This window comes from Rhinoderma darwinii, chromosome 3 (assembly GCF_050947455.1).
Source record: "Rhinoderma darwinii isolate aRhiDar2 chromosome 3, aRhiDar2.hap1, whole genome shotgun sequence".
NCBI lineage: Eukaryota > Metazoa > Chordata > Amphibia > Anura > Rhinodermatidae > Rhinoderma > Rhinoderma darwinii.
This window is the reverse complement of record NC_134689.1, coordinates 29,418,287-29,442,532: the sequence shown is the minus strand read 5'-3', so window position 1 is coordinate 29,442,532 and position 24,246 is coordinate 29,418,287. Positions and strand designations below refer to the sequence as shown.

At 41.9% G+C, this 24,246-nt stretch overlaps 1 protein-coding gene across 1 annotated transcript; it reads left to right on the top strand.

Annotated features, from left to right (window-relative positions):
* The first annotated feature begins 11,556 nt into the window (after positions 1 to 11,556).
* Positions 11,557 to 18,945, top strand: LOC142750936 (leukotriene C4 synthase-like). Its single transcript, XM_075859917.1, has 5 exons — positions 11,557 to 11,693; positions 12,387 to 12,486; positions 16,539 to 16,609; positions 17,377 to 17,458; positions 18,250 to 18,945. The coding sequence occupies exons 1-5, from the start codon at positions 11,636 to 11,638 to the stop codon at positions 18,386 to 18,388; spliced, it is 450 nt and encodes a 149-aa protein (XP_075716032.1). The 5' UTR covers positions 11,557 to 11,635; the 3' UTR covers positions 18,389 to 18,945.
* The last annotated feature ends 5,301 nt before the right edge of the window (positions 18,946 to 24,246 follow it).

The window sequence follows — 24,246 nt, the reverse complement described above, 5'->3', positions numbered from 1 at the left end:
AGTTGTACCTGGGTCCCACTGGTTTCTGCCAGTTCTGAGCTAATGGCAGTGCTGGACATCTTCCGCTTTCGAAGGGAAATCAGCATGATGTGTCTTTGATCTACTGCACTGAGTTTCCTTGGCCGACCACTACAGTTCTCAACGTTGCCCTTTTTTTTTTTTTTTTTTTTTTGTGCTTTTTCAAAAGCGGTGGAACAGCACATGTTCAAACCCTCGTCTGCTTTGGAAACTTTGCCTAGGAGAGACCTTACTGATGCAGTATGACTACTTTGTGTCTTGTTGCTGTGCTCAGTCTTGCCATGGTGGACATGTGACATGAAACGGTCTTCCACAACCTCACCTTTGTAGCAAAGTCAGGCTGTTCTGCACCCAGTTTTAAGCTGCTTAAGGTAGGCATTGACTCTTTCAACCTACATATGAAAATAATGATCATTATCACCTGTTTGGTATAATTGGTTAATCATACACCTGACTATAATCCTACAAAATCCATGACTGCCTTCAAAACAGCATCAATTCTTCTAGGTACACTCTCACAAAGGGTGGTCACAACAAATATTTATATTTCACCAACGTTTTTTTTTATCAATTAACAAAATACAAACACTTCTATTTTTTTTTAAAGCATTCTTACTTTGCAGCATTTTCCCACTACTGCCAAACTTTTGCACAGGTGTGTGTGTGTGTGTGTGTGTATGTATATATATATATATATATATATATATATATATATATATATATATATATTTTTTTTATTATCAAGGACACATTTAAAAAACAAATAATGCCCTGCCACCATTGATTGAAGATTTAAAAGCCAATCCTACCATATTTTATTCCTGATCACGCTAAAAAAGAAAATTACTACCGCAGAAAGTTATAGGCACACCAAATATGTAGATGGTGTAAAAAAAATAAATGCTATAGCTATTAAGCTTGTATCAAAATTTCTTAAAGAGGTTCTTCCATTACCGTATTTTTCGGACTATAGGACTCTGAAACTGAGCTGTAAAGTTCTTGGTCCTATAGCCTGAAGGCAGACCGCTACCACTGCATGAAGAAGCAGGCGGCAGTGGTGCTTATTTCATCTATGCCTATGCTTAAACAAGTAGTGAATTTTATGGAAGATGCTTCAGCAGACATGGTGTAAATGGCTGCAAGATCTGCAGCCCTGGCCAATGCAACAAGAACAGTCCGGCTCAGGAATTATAGAGAAGACTAAAAAACTAAATTGTGCGCCATTCCTTGTGAAGGTAATCGCCTATTCGGATCAGGTCTGGACAATATTTTGGAAAAAGCTTTAGACAACAAAAAAGTTTTTTTTTCATATTGGAGCCCAAAAAAATTTTACTAACGCCAATCCTTTTGGAACCAGAGGAGAGGTAGACAAGACACCAGGAGAAAGAGGTATAGATAGATCCCATCACCAATTTAGGGGATGCGGAAAGAGGTTCCTCTTTCCACCCTATACTGAGCATCACTCCAAGTGATGCCATATATCTGGTAGAAGGCAGATTTAAAAATAAATAAATAAATTGCACCCTGCCTGGGAGGACTTCACATCATCTCCTTGGATCCGTGGAGTGATCCATGCAGGTCACAGATTGGAGTTTGAAAATGTATCCTCCCAAGATTCAGGATAATAAAAAAAATAAAAAAAATCTAACCTTGGATCAAGCAGGTCTGGTGAAAATTATGTCTCCTCCTAACAAAACCGGTCCTAATTCCAGTCCCGGCTTGTCATCAAAAAGGGGGCTTCTATTCTCCAATGTTCTTGGTGAGAAATCCAAATGGCTAAGTCTGGGTAATTTATAATCTAAAAGCCCTGAATCCGTATCTAAAATACAAGAATCTCATAATGAAGACTATTCGGTCAACGGTAAACATCTTATGTCAGGACTCCTTCATGGCATCGCTGCACCTGAGCGGTGCATATTCCCATCTACCAAAACGCAAAAAAGAAACCTCAGGATCGCTGTATTCATGGATCAGCAACAGTGCCACTTCCAGTAGCAGGCGCTTCCCTGCAGTCTGTGCAGCTCCCAGAGTATTGTCGAAGAGCATGACCGAAGTGACTGCCTACTTAAATCTGAATAGTATGCGGATTGTACCATACCAGGACGATTTCTTAATCTCTGCCCCATCAGTAGTTCTACTCAGTGGCGGATTAAAGGGTAGGTGTCATGAAATATTTTATTTTTTTTATATATAATATTGCTTTTAGTATGATATAAAAATAAATTTTATTTGTGTTCTACTTTTCACTTTTTTCTTACTTTTACTTCTCTATGGGGGCTGCCATTTTTTTTTTTTCATCTCTGTATGTGTCGATTGACGACACATACAGAGATGGAATACGGCACATACATCCCCATAGAGAATGTGAACGGGAGCCGTTCCATTCTCTGCAGCGTACACCGTCTGTGTGGGAACGGCGCATGCGCCTCTCCCACACAGACCAAAACGAAGCTCGTTAACAGAGCGAAATCAGGCGCCATTTTCTTGTGGACCGGAAGCCGCTGCCTGACAGTAAGATGACGGCTTCCGGCCATATGTTCAAGGAAGCGAAGGCACAAGGCATAGGAGCGGAGGCGGCAGCAGGTAATTTATATTCGTGTATGTGATATGTGATATGTTAGTGTATGTTCGTGTTACAGTGCTAAGAGGACCGTATATCTAATCCTCCTACACTGTGCAGTCGCTCAGAAAATGGCGGCACACAGTGTAGGGGGTTTGAAGACTCAACCCCCTCCTCCTGGCACTAGCCAGAATAAGGGAGGGGGGATTGTGTGAGGACACTAGAGCGAGTGTGTCAACCCCAAATTTGCAGCATAAAGCAATGAGATTGTTTTACCACATTGACCATGCTGCAATTTTGGGAACTGCTCCCTCTAGTGACCAGCACATGGAAATGTTATAAATTAGAATCTAATTTATAATATTTCCTGACTTGTGAAAAAAATAAAAAAATTAAAACTGTGTAATCACTTAAACAATTATTATTTAACTAAATAAAAAAATAAAAAATTCTAGCGACACATTCCCTTTAAGTAGACTATAGGCCCTGGGCTTTTACCCAAACTTGGGCCCCGCTGCCGCGCCGTAACTATTTTTAACTTTACCTTTTTGGGCAAGCATTAACAAATGGGTGTTACAATTCCCCTAGTCACAGGGCTGTGTCCCTACATACTGACAGAATCACACTGTGCTGGGAGGGACACATCCTCCTGATGAGGGGAAATTGTCTATCGGTCCTGGACTGCAGAAAGACTTTTTGTGAAATACCAGGATTTCCTATAATAAACATGTCAGGAGAGGTGACAGATTCTCTATAAATCTAGTGACTCACAGGTGACGACATCTCAGATTCTAGTCGTTTTTTTTCCCTCTTCTCCATCCGGTCCAGAGCTCATGACTTCTCCCGGCCATGACCCATTTCTGCAGAATTTGCAGAATGTCAGGATGTCTTCGGCTCCTCACTTTTCCAACATTTCCACACCTATAAACGAAAATAATATTACCATGGCGCTACATACTGTGCCCCTAAATATAATCGCACCAAACACTGCGAGCCTGAATATAATACCATACACTGTAAAACACCACATACACACAGCCCCCTGTACATAGTGCCACACACAGCCCCTGTAGATATTACACATCCCCCCGTAGAGAGCCCTCTATAGATAGCGCCATACAGCTCTCCCCCCCCCTGTAAAGAGCGCAACACATACCACTGTGGATAGCGCCATACAGCCCCCCCTTGTACAGTGTCACACAGCTTATACTGTATATATAGTGCACACAGCGGTCCCCCCCTTGTATATAGTGTCACACCGCTCCTCCCCTTGTATATAGGGCCACCCAGCACTCCCCCTTGTATATAGTGTAACGGAGCACTCCCCCCCCCCCCCCCCTTGAATATATACACAGCACTATCCCCACCTAAAATATATATATATATATATATATATATATATATATATATATATAAAATCTTACCTTGCCCCGTGGCGGCCTCTCCAGCTGGACGCATGTGAATCCCCTCCGGCTTGACACATGCGCAGATCAGCGTGATGCAGTATCTCATCACGCCGGCCTGAGCAGGGAGGCTTCCCAGTGCCTTATAGGCTGTAGGCCTAACGAGGCCTGCCGCCTATAATATTCATTTTGTATCTGAGTCCTAAGGTCTCAGATACAAATGAATGTGGCTGCCGTTAGCCCTCTGCGGTGCTAGCGATGCATCCGGGCATGAGGGGGTCTGCGCGGTCATGTGGGGTTCAGGCGGCCATGGGCCCCCCGAGAGTCTTGGGCCCCGTCCGGCCGCCTGAACCGTCCTGATGATGATCCGCCACTGCTTCTACTATCTCATCTTCCGTTCGTTCAACAGACCTTCACCAACTTGTGGTGGCTAATAAACTTAGAAATATCAAGTCTGTCTTCAAGCAAGAGAAAAATATTTTTGGGAATATTATTGGACTTTCAGAAAATTTAATTTCTTCCAGAACAAAAACAGTCTCTGATTAACCAGACTTCAAGTTTCTGCTCCATCTCTATAGTTACCATCAGACAGGTAATGAAGTTATTAGGAGTGCTGACAGCCACAATACCAGCTGTATTGTGGGCCCACTTAAGAGTTCTCCAGAATTTTTTCTTCTTTCCTCTTGGGACAAAAAGATCCGGATTTCATCAAGAGTAAAGAACTCTGAGCTGGTGAATGATCACAAAAAATCTCCAGAGAGGGGTACCATGGACACCCCAGAATCATATGGTAATAAACTCGGATGCCAGCAAGAGGGGATGGAATCAGTCTCTATCCTCCGCAGTCTCAAACCTCAGAGAACTGATGGCAATATACGAGGCTTTAAAAGTTTAACCCCAGTGTCAAAAGATCGCCATTTAAAAATCCGACGACACAACTTCAGTAGCTTATTTCAACCAACAAGGGGGCACAAGAAGCCACAATCGATCTCTAGTAGGGGAATGGAAACTGAACATAGAAATCCTTAAGTCGATATGCAAGAAGCGTGGGATGCCTACCATAGATCTCTTTGCCGCTAGAAGAAATGATCAGGTGCTGAATTTTTTTTCTCTGGCGACACAGGACAAACCACTGCAGATAGATGCCCTTTGTCAACCATGGCCAAAAGATCTTCTTTATGCTTTTCCACCATTCCCTTCTCATTTTCAGGACTATCCAAGATCATTATGGAGAAGGCACATGCTATCCTGATTGCTCCCTTTTGCCCCAAAATGGTCTGGTTTCCGCAGGATCTTACGGGATTCTGCCACTGCTTCCGGCTCTATTGTCTCAGGTGCCAGTTCTTAAACTTTAGGTTCAGCAACTACGATTAAGAGCCTGGAATCTGAATGTTCTGTCTTGAAAAGTAAGGAGTTTTCTAAAAGTTGTTTCCACTCTGCTGCTTAGTCATAAAGAAATAATTTCTGACACCTCTTGCACACGACAGAGTTCGGGCCGTGATAAACGGTCCATGTGTCGACTGGGAAATCCAGCCGACGCTCAGACCGTCTTTCACGGCCCGATCTCGGTCGTGTGCATGAGCACTAAGATCTACCTTAGAACATTGAAGACCTTTTTAATGTTCTCCAAGGACAAATAGGACTACTCCACTGTTCCAGATGTTTCACTCTTGTTAGGTTTTTTGCAGGCTGGTTTAGACAAAGGGCTTAAAACAAGCACTCTAAGGCTATGTTCACACGGAGTATTTTGCCGAGTTTTTTGATGCGGAAACCGCGTCGCAAAACTCTGCAAAAACGGCCCGAGAACGCCTCCCATTGATTTCAATGGGAGGCGTCGGCGTCTTTTTCCCGCGAGCAGTAAAACTGCCTCGCGGGAAAAAGAAGAGACATGCCCTATCTTTGGGCGCTTCCGCCTCTGACCTCCCATTGACTTCAATGGGAGGCAGAGAAAGCGTATTTCGCGCTGTTTTATGCCTGCGGCGCTCAATGGCCGCGGGCGAAAAACGGCGCGAAAATCTGTGTGCAGGGAGAGGAAAATCTGCCTCAAAGTTCCAAACGGAATTTTGAGGCAGATATTCCTCCCCTAAAATACTCCGTGTGAACATAGCCTAAAAGTTCATGTGGCTGCTCTTCGTGCTTTTTGGACACTAAACCAGCTGATCTCCCTTTAGTGAAAAGGTTCATCAAAGGGGCTTCAAGGCTCCGTTCATCTATACACTTCTGTCCCTTTCTGGGACCTAAACTTCGTACTATCAGTACTTACCAGTTCTCCTTGAAAACATCCCAATAAGGTTACCAAAGGCCCTTTTACACTGGTCGATATTCGGCCAGTGCAGCAAGCGCCGATCAACGAGACATCCCATCACACAGAGCTATGGATGGGGATGAGCGATCGGTACTCAGATCACTCGTCTCCATATGTTGTCGGCAGCGCGTCTCCCTGTTTACACAGGGAGATGTGCTGCGGACAACGATAATATTTAACTTTTTTAAAACTATACGACCAGCAGATGATCGAGCGTTTGCTCATTCATCTGCTGATCGCTGCCCTGTTTACGCAGGGAAATTATTGGCAACAAGCGTTCTATGAACACTCGTTGCCTGATAATCGGCCAGTGTAAAACCCTCTTAACCTTTAAAACAACCGTCTTACTGGCCATACTACGACCAGACGTGTGGAAAAAATACAGGCCTTTTCTTGTAAAAACCCCTTACCCCTCTATACTTGAGGAAAGAATAATCTTAAAACACCATCCATCTTTATCTAAAATGGTTTCGAAGTGCCACTGTCATAGATATGTTTTCCATCCTTTTGTCAAAACCCTGCTAATAAGAAGGAAGAATTCCACATGTTGGATGGCCGGAGATATGTGTTCTTTTATCTACAGAGAACACAGGAATTTTGACAGGCGGATCATCTATTCTTCCCCTGGAACTGAAGTAGAGGTTGTGGTGCTTGTAAGATCACTATTGCACAATGGATAAAATTGGCTATCCTGAGGGATTGAAAGCCCATTCGACCAGGGCAATGGCAGTATCCTGGGCTGAAGAAGCTTCTGCCTCCCTTTGAACAGATTTGTAAAGAAACAACTTGGGAAAATCCATCCGCCCTCTTTCGCCATTATGAACTAGATGTTGGTGCTAACCGTGGACTTGCCTTCAGGCGTAAGGTTCTGTCTGCTACTGTCCCACCCTAATGGTTTCTCTGTTAATCCTCCTGTCAGTGCCGCTGTGGAGGTGTTAGGGAAAGATGATAATTACTGGTAATTTGATTTTGCATTCCACAGCGGTATTGGATCCCCCCCCCCCCCCCCCTGTATTTGTTGCCTATGTTCTACTAAAAATGTTTCTTTTGCATGACGGTATATGCATGATACATCTATCTTAATAAATTGTTTGCATCCGATAAGGTTCTCTGTTATTTACTGAAGCAGGTAAGAGGAGGGTAATTATCATCTTTGTTTACGTTGATCGAATACAGTGTATGCTGTTGATGTCTTTGTAAAAATTGCATCCCACAACCCCATATGATGCCATCTTTGCCAATCCCTTTTCTTATGCTCTCCTTGCCATTAGCCTGATTGTCCCAATAATAAATGTATTTGTCCTCACATGATATCGTCAGAGTCCCCTTTTGGATGTAGTGGGCTCTTAAACTATAATGCTGGTTTCACACAACCTATTTTCAGGCGTAAACGAGGCGTATTATGCCTCGATTTACGCCTGAAAATACGGCTCCAATACGTCGGCAAACATCTGCCCATTCATTTGAATGGGTTTGCCGACGTACTGTGCCAACGACCTGCAATTTACGCGTCGTCGTTTGACAGCTGTCAAACGACGACGCGTAAAATGACTGCCTTGTCAAAGAAGTGCAGGACACTTCTTTGGACGTAATTTGAGCCGTTTTTCATTGAATTCAATGAAGAACAGCTCTAAATTACGGCCGTCAATGGCGCCTCGCAAAATGCGAGGATGAGCAATTACGTCTGAAATTACGGAGCTGTTTTCTCCTGAAAACAGCTCCGTAATTTCAGACGTAAATGCAGTTTGTGTGCACATACCCTAATTCCTAGTGCCATTACATCACAAACCTATAACTGGATCTTTTTATAAAAAAATCTTTATATAAGACCAGTTGGAAAAGATCAATAGGATTTGAATCACTTTCTGGTGGAAGATGTTTACCTAATTTACATTTTAGAGACCTCAACCGGATAAGATAAGGCCCTTCCACCCATTTCCCTGGAATCTTTTCCTACTTCGAGGAAGATATAGAGATGTGTTTTTCTTGTAGGTGGTAGTCTTCAAGTAGAGGGCTCTTTTAAGCGTTACTCCTATGGGGGTAAAACCAGCCAGCCTTGTCATGGAATAATGGGCAGACTACTGACTAGTTCCTCTGCCCCCTTTAAAACAACCCAGATCACCGCATTATGTGATCATGTTAGATCTTCTTTAACTTTACGGTATGTTCACATGGCTTAAAAATCGGGAAGCGGAACGCCTCCAAACATCTGCCCATTGATTTCAATGGGAAATATGTAGTTCTGTTCTGACAGTTTGTTGTGTTAAAAAAACCCCAGCGAAGTACATGTCCCTTCTTGAGCCGTTTTTCATTGACTCTATAGAGAAACCGCTCCAAAAACGGCCGTAAAAAATGCAGCAAAAAACGCGAGTTGCTAAAAAAAAGTCTGAAAATCAGGAGCTGTTTTCCCTTGAAAACAGCTCTGTATTTTCAGATGTTTTTTAGTAAGCGTGTGCACATACCCTTACAATTTATTGCAGGATTCTAAAAAATATCTAGCGTAAGACCACAATGAAGGACATTTGTGGATACATTTTAAAAAAAGTGTATGACTAAGATAAGTACTGATTAATAAAACTTAACCTTTAATTCATAGCAGTAAATAAAGTTTTTTCAAATGCCCACATTTAAACATCTCATTGTGCCAACATGGTATCCATACCCTCTGTGTCAGTAAAAAGCCTCTTAACCCTGCTGGTACGTAGCCAGAACTGATGAGATATTGGGATATCACGAAAACTGATGAGGAAATCTCAGCAGTTCTAACATGGGCCAATGATCGGGCAAACAAGCATTCCCGATTGCCCTCTGATCGTATTGTTTACGATCCCCTCCTGATCGAATTGTTTATGCAACAGAAAATATTGTTGTCTACAGCACATCTTCCTATTATCAGGGAGATACGCTGCCAACATGACGGTAATGTAGGAGGACGAGCAATCGTAGCAACGAGCGCTCATCCCCATGCATGGTGACCAGAGCGAAAGAGCGCTGATCAGTGCTCGTTGTTACGGCCGGTGTAAAAGGACCCTTACTCACCACTGATTGCATTTTGTCTGGTGTGTGCAACCTGTATGTTTACACAAAGCACAATACCTACCGCTCTGCTGAAAAAGAGCGCCACAGATGCCTTGGCATCTGAAACTTGCAACACCATGAATCTTAATTGTATAGCAGGTTTATGTAGATATTGTCTAGCACTGTTATCAGGTTACTTTGTCTGGAGCTGTTATTTGGTCACTGTTTGTTGGTACTATTCAAGCACTGTATGGTGGTTTTTATTTGGGCATTGTGTGACGCTACTACTGAGGCACTGTACGGTATATTATTTCTGGAGTGTATGGTAGTGGCAGCACTGTATATCATTGTTATTTAGGCAACTGTATGGAAGTAATTGACCAACATATGGCACTGTTTATAAGCACCATACAGTATGGTGCCCAATTAGGTACTGTAAGGTATAGTTATTTTCACACTGTGACTGTACACACATATTGGTGGTAGGGGCGCACCAGCAAACATAACATTCAGCCAGGTCCTATGCAATCCTCTTAAGGTTGGGAAACCATCTAACATAAATGTGTTCCTCATGGGAAAAAAGGTCTTCTTTTCTATAGATAGTGCCGCTCTTGTCCATGGGTAGTGTCTGGTATTGCAGTTCAGCCCCATTCACTTAAGTTAGTACAATACTATAAATTTTATTTTTTACACGTCTGAAGAAGGAAGCCCAAAATCTTGCTTTTGATGTTTCTGGTTAGCGGATAAAGGTTTTGCTTTTTTAGATTATCTTTTGTACGGTATACTATTTTTCCAAATGTTCATTCATATTATATATAATGCATAAATAAAACCTTTACATTTTTTTGATAAAATAGTCTATAAAACACCGCAGTCAGCGCTGACAGGTCACTAGTGCCACTATTTTTTGTTGTGTCATTGTAATTGATCGTAAGGATACAAAAATGTAGAAGTATTTTTCAGGATGGAGTCGTCATTCTATTTTTGCTTTTCTTCCTTCCTTTTAAAACTGTATAGTTCTTGTCAGCAGGGGGTGTAAATAGAAGAGCGTTCTACGATATATAAGCCTGAGAGCACACCTACTACTATGTGCGGGGAAAACTACTACAGCAAGCAAAGAGGCTTACAGTGGTCGATTCTTCATACACCGGAGAAACCTTGTAGGAACTACATCCTGCCCTGCAATGGATACAGTAAGGTATAGAGTCCGAAGTCTTAAACCAAATGTATTCTTCAACAATAAGAGCGTTCGATAAGATAATAAAAAAAATATATATATATATATATATATATATATATATATATATATATATAATCTCCTGGAGAACCCCTTTAATATTTAATGTCCAAATTTAGGTCTTTGCCTCTGTGTCAGATATATTACCACTTATAGAATCAAGAGGTTCTGGATGACCATCCACCGTTCTGCTGTACTGAACGTTCAGGGATCAAAACGTTCTTGATGCAGCACCTGGACGGAGCTGCGGATACTGGGGTTACAGAACAACAGTGCTGCATGCTTGTTTTAGTAAAGCTGTGGGGTGTTACATCCGGACTACAAGCAGTTCACTACAGGCACAATACGCACATCTAAATGAGTCCTTATCACACTTATTTGCATGAAGATTATTACTGGAGTATTGAGAACCTTGCGGCCGCTGTTTGCAGTCGTGTCATTTCCAAAATCTTTGTGTATGGTTGGGGTCCTGAGCTGAGATGTTGCTACTTTGTTGGTTACTCTTAGAAGACAAGCATGCTAATTCTACCTTTCCAGGCAGGGGCCGATATGAGCAGTATATGGACCCCTTGCTCTGGCATAGCTCATCATAAATCGTCCATCGTTCTTATGTCTCTGACAATCCACCAATATTTGTGAGCTATAAAATGTATTAACTCCGTCCCTTACCTGCAGTTTAATAGACGGTGAGAAGTTGATCGCTGCTTTTAAGGTGGCAGTGGGCCCCCTTACATATTGGGTGCCCATTCAGTTGCACATCTGGTTTGTTCTTCCCTGCCTCCAGGGATGAAGGGTTCGTGCCACTTTATAACAATGGTGCATTTATTTTAATTTTTTACTATTGTGTATTGGAAAAGCGGAAGTTGTATATCAGGTAATAAATGCCGCTGCTTTCTGATATATTTGTATTATAAGCAAGTTGTTTTTTTTTACATATAAACAAATAGTCCATTGTAATATCCTGGCGTCCTTGCTCTTCTGACAAAGACTCAACTTTTCCTTTCAGAACCTGCAAATCTGAAACTGGTCTGTACATCGAACCCTCTGAAAACTGCCAGAGTATCGTATCCTTAGATCCAAGTGGTACTGGCAACATGCAAGAGCAGGTGGCACAGCTTGCTTTTGTCACCATAGCTGCAGTCCTGGAACAAGGTAATCTTATGTGTCCTTCAGACAAGGTCGTCCATGTCTCTACATTGTGCTTCTCTGTGCAACGCAGCAGACGAGTAGCGGCTTGTATGACTGCGCTCCATGTGTAGCGATTCTGTAATATTTGTGTATATAAGAAAATATATTGTAATTGATGATAATTCCAAGATAAGTTCTTTAATAATTTATGGGGGGGGGGGGGGGGGTATATGGCTGGTAATAAACTTCATAGCTGCTGCAGAATAACTTTTTGTAGAGAAAGGCAGAACTTCATTTCAATCACTGTCTTAAGTCTCTCCACTTGCAAAGAGGTTCTGCAGTTTATATGTACATTATAATCACAACCTTATTTACTTATACTGCAATAGGGAAAATTATATAAACTGGGATTATATAAAAAAAAATAAAAAAAATACACTGTCTGAAAATGGTCCCAATTGTTTTTTAGGGTGAGATTTGGCAAAATTTCCAAGGGGTGGACTGGGGATATTATATACAGTACATCCCTCTTTAACCCATATCTCCACAAGTCTCGCCTCCTCGTCCCCCGTTTTCTTCTTGCAAAAAGCAATTATCCAAATACATTATAATTTAGTCAGTGTTATGTCAGACTTGCTGCAAATTTTAGCTGCGGATATATCTGCAAAGTAAAATACTATGCCAGTAAATTTCATTTAGAACGTGTTTGTTATACAGTATATTTCTCCATGCAAGTCATATGGGCCCGCAGAAAATACAAGATCTCTCCTCCACATACATCAGGCCATCCGACGTTTGATAGAGTTTTCCGCGCACAGTAAGTTTATATGGTTTATTACATATTTATACAGTAATTAAATGGAAACTTAATATATATGAGAATCTACCACTGACTATGAGGCTAGATTAACACCATGTCCATTTTGCGTCTGCAAAAAAAGTCAGCGTTTTTCCTGCGGCATCCGTTTTTGAGGTCAGTGTTGGTGCACATTTATTCATTCATTTATTTATTTATTTTTCTCCATTTCTTTAGCAACTGGTGCGTGAATCACGGACAGCAGACGGAAGACTGTCCATGTGCTGTCTGTGATTTTCACGTTTCCATAGACTTCCAACCGGTGATCCGTAAAAACACACAAAAATAGGACATTGTGAGTTTCACGCAACGAAAACACACTGCGTGAAAAATCGCGCATGTCTGAGTTGCATAGGTCCGTTTTCACGCACAGAACACGGATGTAAACAATGTTCGTGTGAATCAGGCCTCAGGGTACCGGGACAGTGACCACCTGCGGACGCCAACCCTTTTAATCTCCAAAGAAGTGTCACTTCAGCTCTAATGAACAGTCAAGAAATGCAAAGAGGTGAACTTAAAAAGCAAGTTCCCAATATATTGGGGGCAGATTTACAAATACGGTCTAAGATTTAGACTGCTTAAACTTAAAAAACGCAGCCAGAAGATGCACAAAATTTATCACAGTTTCGCACGTTGTATGATAAATTTGGAGAATCTTTTATAGACACTTTTCTCTTCCTTATACAGCCTTTTGATGGGCTTAGCTTACACATTTTGGTGCATTTAAGCCACACCAATTTTTTCTGAGAAACTCCCCCTTTTCTAGACCTCTTTGAATAGTATCTAGTGAGGCACAAACTTGTTTTTTGCTTCATAAATAGCGCTAAAACTTAATGCAACATTAGGTCCACATTTTACAAGGTCTGGGCGCAAACACATTAGTAAATCTGCCCCATTGTGTTCCATACAGAGCAATGTTACATTCCCCCTAAGCAGTGTTTATTGCTGATCACGTTATTACAAATTATTGAAGTCTTTATATGACGGGCTGCGGCGGTCACATGTCGGTACAGTACGATATAAACAGAGGCCGGCGCTGGGGATTTAAAGCTGAGTAGGTGCATATTTGTTATGTCGGACAGCTGGAGTCCCTTAATATCAATACCGCCACCCTCCTAGATTAGAAGTTAAAGGGAAATACAAAAATATCTAAAGAGGAAGCGTTGGTTTCCTTTGCTGACTAAAACTTTAAATTAGTGCTAGATATATTCATGCCTGATAATTGACACCCATCATTAACAGACTAGTGAATATATAGAATAAGGCCCCTTCTCGTAATCCCGGTCTGTGGGCAGAGTCGTCCGTGGACAGCCAATCACATTTGCGGACCGTGCTCCCGTTATAAAATATGGGTGCACAGTCCGTAAAAGCAAAAAATAAGACGTCCTATTTTTTGCGGAGCCTTTCTACGACACAAACCTCTACCTGTAAATATACGGGAAGGTGTCTGTGGTCAATAGAAGCGAATAGGTCTGTAATTACGGATGAATTCTACGGTAGTGTGCATGGGGCCTAACTGGAGAACATTTTTTGTTTTCTACTTTAAAACATCCAGTTTCCTAAAAATGGCCAAGCAGTGTTGTATCCGCTATATAAGATAAGTGATGGACCATAACCAGGATGATTGGATACAAAAAATACTTTTTGCCCTCTTTAGGATTCACTGTTTTTAGATAAAAAATAAATAAATTGTCAAATGAATGTCTAGGCCGAGTCCACCAGACTGGGAGCCACTTTTGGTGGCTCTCCACTTGGGCTAATAGAGGGGGCCCCAAGCTATAAATCCCTTCTGTGTTGCTCATAAGGCCTAATCTGGCATATAGACAAGGATTGCCTTCATGAGGAAATCCCTTTCAGGTTTCATACCGGTCAGCATTCATGAATGAATTTGGAATATTTTATCCATGTTCATCTGCAAAGAAGTTGAATTTCTCTATGGGGGGAAAGTGGCGCATAATTCCTATTGCGAGGAGTAAGGCCCCACGTACACTACCATAGATTTCATCCATAGTTACGGACCCATTAATTTCTATATCCGACGGATACCATGCCATATATTTACGGGAAGGTGTCCTCGTCGTAGAAACCCTCCGTAAAAAATGACGTCCTATTTTTTTATTTTACGGACCGTGCTCCCACACTTTATAATGGATGCACGGTCTGCAAATGCGCATGACTGTCCGCGGCCGTCCGTACTCGTAATCATGGACCATGATTATGGGCACAGGCGTGTGCATGGGGGCTAAAGAAGTTTTCCTGGACTGTAATGTTGATGGTCTATACTTATCTGATCTATACTGTACTAATAAAGAAGAAAAGAACAGCCCTTCATAGGGCAACTCTATGTAACGGGTGATTGTGAAGGGACCCCAGAAGATGTCGGCCTCACCTTTTTGGGTTGCGCTCAGGGCACAACACCTAGTTGGGCATGTTAAAATGACTGCTGCTGCCTTCTCCGGGCCAGGTGGTCCATTCTTGGGTAATAACAAAATTCAGGGAAAATGCAGGGTCAATTTGGGCAGCGCTGCTTGTACAAATATTCCAATATGTCCAAGATATTGAAGAAAGTTACAAATGAAGATGAAATTATTAAATAAAATAATATATACACACCGTTGATACGCACGGAGACAATGTTGCAGTTTTGTTCATTCGTCCTAACCAGATGGTACATTTTGTGTTAGTTCTATAGTCCTGTAATCCCTATCTCAGGGTGTAAGGAAGCTCAGATATAGAATGCAATCTTGTGATGTATAGAGCAGTTATTTGGTTCTCTGATGTCAATATGACGTCCTATAACAGGAGAGGGAATATTAGGCTCCAGCCATCGTTCGGTAAGTATTGGTTGTTGCAGACTATTATCGATAGCTGCCGTGCAGATGTTTTTGTTGTTTTTTTTTGGGGGGGGGGGGGGGGTTACAACAAAAACCCTACACATATTTCAAGTTTACATTGAATAATAAAAACTGTATACTTACTCCCCTGGCATTGTTATGGCGACAGCTCCTTGTTTACCCCACTGTTCTCAGTGTAACCCGGCCTCCTGGGATGACGTTTCATCCAAAGTGACTGCTGCAGCCAATCACAGACTGTAGCAGAAACATAGGCTGAAGCATCACTGGAGGGCAGGCTGCACAGAGACCAGAGGGATGTGTTGCTATGGCAACACCAGTGAGGGTAAGTTTGGGCTTTTTGTGGTTTTTTGCTCTAATCCCTAGAACTATACAATTGGCAATAATAGCATCACCAACAATAACCGATGCTCGCCTTGATATCGAATTCCTCTTCCAGCCAAATCTAGAACTGTACAGCAACTATTGATGATAGTCTGCAACAACCAATACTCACTAAACGATAGATGGACCCTGATTCCCCCACCCCTCTTCGGTTGTCTCGCACGACGACCGCATTCAGCCCCCAAAACCCCACCAAAGCAACTTGACATCAGAGAACCAAATAACCGCTCCACACATCACACGATTGTATTTTATATGTGATCCTCCCGGGCTTCTGTCTAGTCTGAGAGAGGTCTATAGCGTAGATTATACCGCCTCACACTTCTTATTCAATATCTTGTACGTATTGTAATAATTTTTCGAGCAGCACTGCCCTGTTTGACTGTTAATTTTCACTGAATCCCGGTATTCTTATTGGATAGTCAGGGATCTGACTCACGGCACCCTCGTTAATCAGCTGAAGTAAAGGGCCGCAACTCTTGCCTCCTATTTTGGGTGTATTCAGATATTTTGGTTGAGGAGAAATTAAAACCGCAAGCAGTAAAAAAACGCAACTGCATCAAAAAAATGAATCAAATCGCGGTAATAACTAATGTGGTTTCGGATGCTTTTTTTATGTGGTTTTAACCGCACCTCAACATCTGAAGGCACCTTATTGTTTACCCAGACACAGTGCCTCTTTTAGTTTCGGTTGTGCCCAGTTGCAGTACCAGGAACAGCTACAACAAATTTGATTCCAGAAATTGTTTCCTAATGGTGTCTTCACTCCTTCTGTAGACTGAACTGCACTGAATATTTCCCGCTGTTCCTCTCTACTCTGTGGGTGGCAGGAATATTCTTCAACCAGGGTAAGTAAATTAAATGTTCGTAACACATGCAATGCTCATAAAATAATATTGGTTTCATCAGTTTCGATTTTTACTACAAATTGTCACATATCGGCTTTTCAGTCATAGGTGGGGTGCAGAGATTGCAACGGGAATCAGACGCTGCTCTTGAGGGCCCATAACCCGCAGTGCCACATTACAGCAGATTGTTTAGGCAATATGGAAGTCATACATTTATATGGGTGGCGGAGGGATTTTTTTTTATTGCCAGGCCCCTTATGGGGAGTATGGTTTCCCCTTGTTTGAAAATGTGATGAAGTGAATAGTACTCTGTAAAATAAAGTGCCTGGTAAGCCAATTCACCAGTTAGCTGCTCCGTTTCTGGCTGCAATTGGGTCACGTGATCCCCACTCAGAATCCCTGAATCCTACAGCATCTATTGTAGGGATCAGGAATTCAGTCTCTCATTCAAAGCTCGTATAGACTTGCATTGAAAGTCTGAGACTCACTTCAGAGACTGGCCGCTCACAGCTTTTAGTCACCGCTGATACAGCAAGATAATTAGAAAGATCTAGGGACTCTGATAGCGTCAGAAATAGTTTTAAAGAGGATATTTACAGTTCCTATTTCGGACTCATGTGCACGGCCATATTAGGGAATGTTTCTACACCCAGGATTCTGCAGCGGAATCTAAAAAAAACCCGCTGTTACTGTAAATCTGTCAACTAAAACCGCACAATCTCTACAAGAACTCCGTGTTTGACCACCTCTGTTTTTACATGGTCCAGGATTTGCTGCTTTCTGTGGTCTACTCTACTTGTGCGCTCGCTACAAATATTTCCATGGTTATGCAGAATCGGCTCTGGGCAGGTAAGCAGTTGGTCATACTTCATATGTACTTGGGGAGGAGAACATGATATAAATATAATGTAACTACTTGATACCAATCCAGTGTCATTTGCAAGTAAAGTCTAAGGCCACATGCACAAGACCACATTGGTTTTTCAGTCTGCAAATCCACAGGTCCGTAGCGGTCCCTCTGACTTGTTGTGCATCCGTGTCATCCGGACTTATGGATCCACAACAATTCACCAGTATTGGTGAATCCAAAATTGAGGACCGTAAAATGACTTGTCCAGAGTTTTTGCGGTCCGTCGTTGCAGTCCCTGCACCAATCCATATAAATGACGGTCGTGTGCATGGGGCTATAGAAAAGAATGTGCCCGCAAAAACGCAGATAAATTGCAGCTGCAAAAATACGGTCGTGTGCAGGAGGCCTAATAAGAAAATCAAATCAATAAATGCTCTAGTTTTCTGCCATAGAGATAGCATTGTCTCTTGATACATAAGTTTTATAGAAGACCACGGGGTGGAGAACTGGTATAGTTGGGGAGAGGGGACAGGGTTCGGTACAGGCCTCTACCATGCTATGCCCCACAGAGTGAAATCTATGCCAACTAGGAGATGGTGTATAGTTCCACTATAATTTACACCAGCTTTCTGGCATAAATTATGATATAGTCAAATTGCAGTTCTTGGCCATAGAGGACGACGAGTTAGTGCCATCCCCCTACATAGAGATGAATGTTAGGAATGAGATCTGCTGTTTCCATGTTTCGAACAACTGCCCCTTTATAACCCATCAACTTCTCTCTCTACAGGCTGAGGCCGCTGTACGTCAGCGCCAGCTTCCTCTGGATACTTATTGGATTATCTATTCTCGGTCTACTGGACTTTTTCTTACTTTCACACTGCGGTGTCCGTATTAAGCTTGCCTATCCAAACCTTACATACTTTTGAAGAGGATGTGATGATCTTACTGTATTTTCTAACAACTTGGGATATTAGGAAGGTACTAGATGTCACTTTAACATAATACAAGTCATACAATGCCACTCAGCCTACAGCCCTGTGCCTTCATGTGGTGACATCCACATATCTATCACAGTAATGGGAGGACATTAGCCCTTATGTAATCTACATAAAAGTTGAGTAACATTGCAGATACAATGCATTACTTTTCCTTTACTCCTCATGAGTTACAGCATTATTATTACCTAGAGCTGCAATCAGAATTCTGCTAGTTATCACTGGAAAGAGTCAACATTAGTTTAGATACACTCCCATAATGCAGTGGGACAGTTAGTATATCCAACATTAGATTACTATACAGTGCCTAGTTTAAAAGATTACACTTCCCAGAAAGCATGGAATACTGAAAGTTTTCAGCTCTGGAAGCATGCAGAATTGTGAATACAGCTTTGGACTATAACACAGGCCCTAAAAATTATCTGTTGGCTCTCTAGATGTCGGTGTTCTAGGAAATATTTGTGTTCCCTATAATATAAAATTTTTGGTGAAGGTTCCTTTTTGTGTTGTGTCCGTTTTTTTCCCCCCTAGAAATATATGAATGAATTAATTAACACACACACACACACACACACACACACACACACCACACACACACACACTATCCGGAATTGTTAGTATTATACAAGTCACTCAACTAAAGTAGATAATATCTAAGTGTAAACGTATTCTTTATATCTTTCATTATAATGGAGTCAGGGTAAGCTTATGTTCACACCATTCGTTCTATTTCATCAGGCTTTTGTTATTTTTTAATGGCCACTATAGTGTCTGATGCTGCGCTCCAGAAAGTCTATAGGATCTAAATGGATTATAACAGACATATCAGTCATGGCTCCTGAAAAGCCATAACACCAGTGTGAACAGAGCCTAGCGTGCTCATTTAATCAGGTCAGCGAGCAGTTACTATAAACTGTAGTACTGAGAGACTACTAGGGGGAACAACACTGTGTAAATGCGGGTGCACTGTATAAGGCCCCATGCACACGACCGTATTTTTGTCCACCCGTAAATACTGGTCCTTGGTCACACGTATTCGACTCGTATTGCACCAGTATTTACAGACCCGTTCCCGTAAATACGGGTCCGGTGTCACCAGTATTCCACCCGGATTTACGGGCACGTTTTCTCTGCAAAATTACACTGCAGTAATCGGCAGCCCTTCTCTCTATCAGTGCAGGATAGAGAGAAGGGGCAGCCCTTTCCGTAATAAAAGTAAAAGAAATTCATACTTACCCAGCCGTTGTCTTGGTGACGAGTCCCTCTCTTGACATCCAGTCCGACCTCCCTGGATGACGCGCAGTCCATGTGACCGCTGAAGCCAGTGATTGGCTGCAGTAGTCACATGGGCTGTAACGTCATCCCAGGAGGCCGGACTGGAGGAAGAAGCAGGGAGTTCTGGGTAAGTATGAACTTTTTTTTTACAGCTTTATCTATATTGTGATCGGCAGTCACTGTCCCTGGTGCTGAAAGAGTTACTGCCGATCGTTTAACTCTTTCAGCACCCTGGACAGTGACTATTTACTGACGTCGCCTAGCAACGCTCCCGTAATTATGAGTGCACACACGTAGTCACCCGTAATTACGGGAGCCCCATAGACTTCTATGGGCCTGCCCGTGCCGTAATTACGGCCTGAAATAGGACATGGTCTATATTTTTCAACGGCACAGGCACCTTCCCGTAAGCATACGGGGAGGTACCCGTGGCCAATAGAAGTCTATGGGCCCGTAATTACGGGCGTGTGCATGGGGCCTAACTGTCGCTACATATGATGAAAATAGCAATAATCAATATTGTATAAAAGCAGAAGTCTGTGGTTAGTTTTGGGTCAAATATGACAAGTTATTCTCATGACTGTGCACCTTTAAGAATAAAGTCGTCTAAAGTGTTATAACAAAGTATACAGAATCATATATTTAGAATAATGGCAAGTACTTTAGACTGAGTAGCTGTTAGGAAATTACAGCTACTGTATAACAATTGCCTAATATAATGTTATTATTGAAATTGCTCCATTTAGCTGTGGGAACATTCTGAAAATAGCCGACGCAGGTCTGCTAGCGGGTGTGCAGGTTAGTAATGGGAATATATTATAGAGTATAAAGTAAAGCGACCCGAAGGCCGGGTTCCTACATAGCGTAAATGCTGCAGATTTTTCCGCAACAGAATCTTGTGCGGAGATTCCACAGAATTTACAGTAGCCGCAAAGTGAATGAGATTTAGAAAATCTCATGAGTGAATAGGTTGACCTGCAGTGCGGTGTCTAATTCCGCAGCATGTCAATTTATGCTACGGAAATGTTGCCCTTTTGTTTTCCCCATTGAAAAACGCAACTCTAAAAAAAGTTTTTTGTTTTTTTTTCCCAAATTAAAATAATGAATAAAGCCAATACTTAACCCCTGTGCGTTGTGATGGCAATGCATCCCTCTGTTCTGAGTGCAGCCCGGCCTCCTGGGATGATGTTTCATGCCATGTGACTACTGCAGCCAATCACAGGCTGCAACAGTCACATGGGCTACAGAGTCACCCCAGGAGGCCGGTCTGCACGGATAACAGAGAGACGTGTTGCTATTACATTGGCCGGGGGTAAGTTTAAACTTTTTATCCAAGCGCTGCTTTCCGCAGCGGAGATTCCTCCCAAAAATCGGAACCGCAATTTGGTGCGGTTGTTCGGGTGGAATTCCCTGCAGGTTCTAGGTCTGATACGCAGCGTATCAGACCCGTGGGAACCTAGCCCCTTTAAGTGAAGCTGCACATTAAAGCTGTCCAGAATTAGAATAAAGGGTCTGCTGTTTTCAGAAACCGCACCTTTCTAAATGGGGGTTAGGCAGTGTCTCGTATTGCAGCTTATAATTTTTTGTGATCCTGGACAACACCTTTAACCAGTTAGTAACCACCCATTAGTGGTTTTACGGCTCTAAAGTTTCAGACGTTTCTGGTCATAGCGTGTGAACATACCCTATTGGTAATGCATGGGGACGAACGATCATAGTAACGATCACTAGTCCCCATACACAGCTTCTTGTGAAAGGAGCAAACGAGCGCCGATCAACAAAGCTGTCTCGTTGATAGGGCCCTATTACACTGCCCGATATAGGCTGTAAAAATGAGTGACGTAGTCTGGGTTCACACTGTGCATTGTTGTTGCATTTTTTTTGTTTTTGCAGATAAAACTCCCATGTCTCTCAATGAGCTAAAACAAAAATGCACACTGTGACCCCAGCCTTATAATCTATACCACATTTTACAAAATAAAAATCATAGGGATGAAACCAAGTGCTCGTGTATGGCAGCACAGAGTCCCTACAGGTTCATATTATGCATTTTAGCATAACTCCATGTGCTGCCACCATAATGCACCATATTCTTCACAATAGAATACGGCATCCAACAGCACATGGCATATTGAAACTTAACGCAATCATGGGCCAAAATATATTAGACTGAAATTTGTAATGGGTATGTCAACCGATACCCGCCCTCCAGTGATTTATCCAGTTTTCAAATCATAGGTAATCTATATATATATCTCAGAGAAAACATGACACAAGAGACCATGCTCGTATGCTCAAAATCCTTCTCTGCCGTTTATTGCCAAACTCAATTACAATAATATCATTCAGAAGGCGTGTAGGCTTGAGGTTAATCAGAGGCAATGTGACAATATGTCAAATTCAGCCAATTACAGACATATGATACATTCCAGATACATCATTATAATTCTTCACACATCAGGTTTGCAGGTGGCCTTATCTCTCTTGGCAAGAATATTCCTGTAAGATGGGGAGACACTCTCACATGCATCTTTGCCCTCCTCCGATCTCACTCCCTGCTCCTTCTTTCCATGCCTCGTATGGGAACCAAGGTGAAAGATAGCACAGCTTAGAAACATGAAAACCTGTCTTAAAGGAGTAATGATGTTCTTATTCATTGCAAAAGAAAGAAGATGAAGACGCCAAACAAGATGGCCGCTGCACAAAATTAAATCATTTAAACATTATTTGAATTACTTTCACAAAACCATGGGGAACAGCCTGGAGATACAGTATAGGTCTATAGCAGGCAATGGGCGCAGTATCAAGGGTCAGTAAAATGGCGAAGAGAATGAGTCCGAACTAGTCTTGTAACGGATACACTATTTCCTAAGATAAGATGTATTGAATCATGCTTATCAAGTTGTCAAGATAAATTCAAAGGATTCCTATAAGAAGTTACTATATACTATAAAAGCGAAGCGACGCAACCTAATTATTCACAACATGAAATGCATCGCACAATCCTACTCACCAAGAAGTGTGAATTCATCCGAAGCTCACTGTGATCAATACCTTTCAATCTTCACATGTATGACCTTTAAGGGCGGATTCACACACGCGCAAAAGGCACTTAACAGCTCCGTGTGTCAGTCGCGTATGATGCGTGGCTGCGTGATTTTTGCGCAGCCGCCGTCATTATGACACTCTGTTTGGATGTTTGTAAACAGAAAAGCACGTGGTGCTTTTCTGTTTTCAATCATACTTCTTACTGCTGTTGCGTGAATCACACGCGTCCCGCGGAAGCGCTTCCGTGTGGTGAGCGTGATTTTCACGCACCCTTAGACTTCAATGAGTGCGTGATGCGCGAGAAACGCAGAAATATAGGACATGTCCTGAGTTTTACGCAGCGGACATACGCTGCGTAAAACTCACGAACAGTCTGCACGGCCCCATAGACTAACATAGGTCCGTGCGAGGCGCGTGAAAATCAAGTGCGTTGCACGGACGTATATCACGTTCGTGTAAATCCACCCTTAAGAGTTACCTTATGTGAACCTGACAAGATGGCAATTTAACTGGAAGTCATGCTTTTTATATTAATGATTTTAACCTTTAGACTTTTATATTAAAGACTGACATTTCCGTATAGCGGCTACTAATATATTTATCAAGAGTTTCCAGGGGAGAATTCATATTCCTACATTAAATTATAAAGGAGTACTTTTTTATATTAGATCAACTATATATTATGCACCATACAAACCCTTTAAATATAGTGACTAGAAGTTGGTCCTCATTTTTCGGGTAAGTCTACCATTACATCCAATTTTTCGTATTGCTCTAAAATAAAAATATACAAATCAAAGCACGTTTACAATGAGTCTTGTTTTCTTCGCCATTTTGTGTATACATGTTCTATGCAGACAGGGTCGGTTTCAGGCTTGGAGTACACCGTTTTTGGTGCAGAAGTAGATCCAAAAGAAAGAAAAAGGTATAAAAGTAAAGACTGATGCATCTCACCTCTTTGTTTTAATGCCTTTTGTGGGCTGAAAAAACGGTGCATGGGACCCTGGCCTTATAGAGGAAATGGGTCCCTGGGCAAGAAGTATAATAGTGCCACACTTGCCATTTTTAGATCACACAGTTTTTGGTATTTTAAATATCTCTTAAAATTATGAGAAACCCTTTTCCTCTTTAATCAGAATTTTTATACTAGAATACTCCCATACAAAAAGCATATAATACATCCATACCGTATCGAACTAATACTACCATATTGTATGAACAGAATACCGTGACCAAGTGCCCATACAATGCGGTGATTCACTGTGGAAATAGTACAGCCATATATTGCCTAAACAATACTCCCATAATGTCCAGATGATGCTGCCACATGAAATATCCAAATAATACTCCCATAAAGTGCTCACATAATTCTGCATTTAAATGTATATAATACCCCCATACACAGCTACATTATACTACGTGGATGTAGGGTTCATTTTAATCTAGGGTGGTTAATGGTTGCATTC

Excerpts from the sequence above, each read along its gene's own strand:
- LOC142750936 (XM_075859917.1), top strand. The coding sequence starts at position 11,636 with ATGCAAGAGCAGGTGGCACAGCTTGCTTTTGTCACCATAGCTGCAGTC. Across the intron at positions 12,487-16,538 it reads GATAGAGTTTTCCGCGCACA|ACTGAACTGCACTGAATATT; the intron begins GTAAGTTTATAT and ends CTCCTTCTGTAG. Across the intron at positions 17,459-18,249 it reads GCAGAATCGGCTCTGGGCAG|GCTGAGGCCGCTGTACGTCA; the intron begins GTAAGCAGTTGG and ends CTCTCTCTACAG.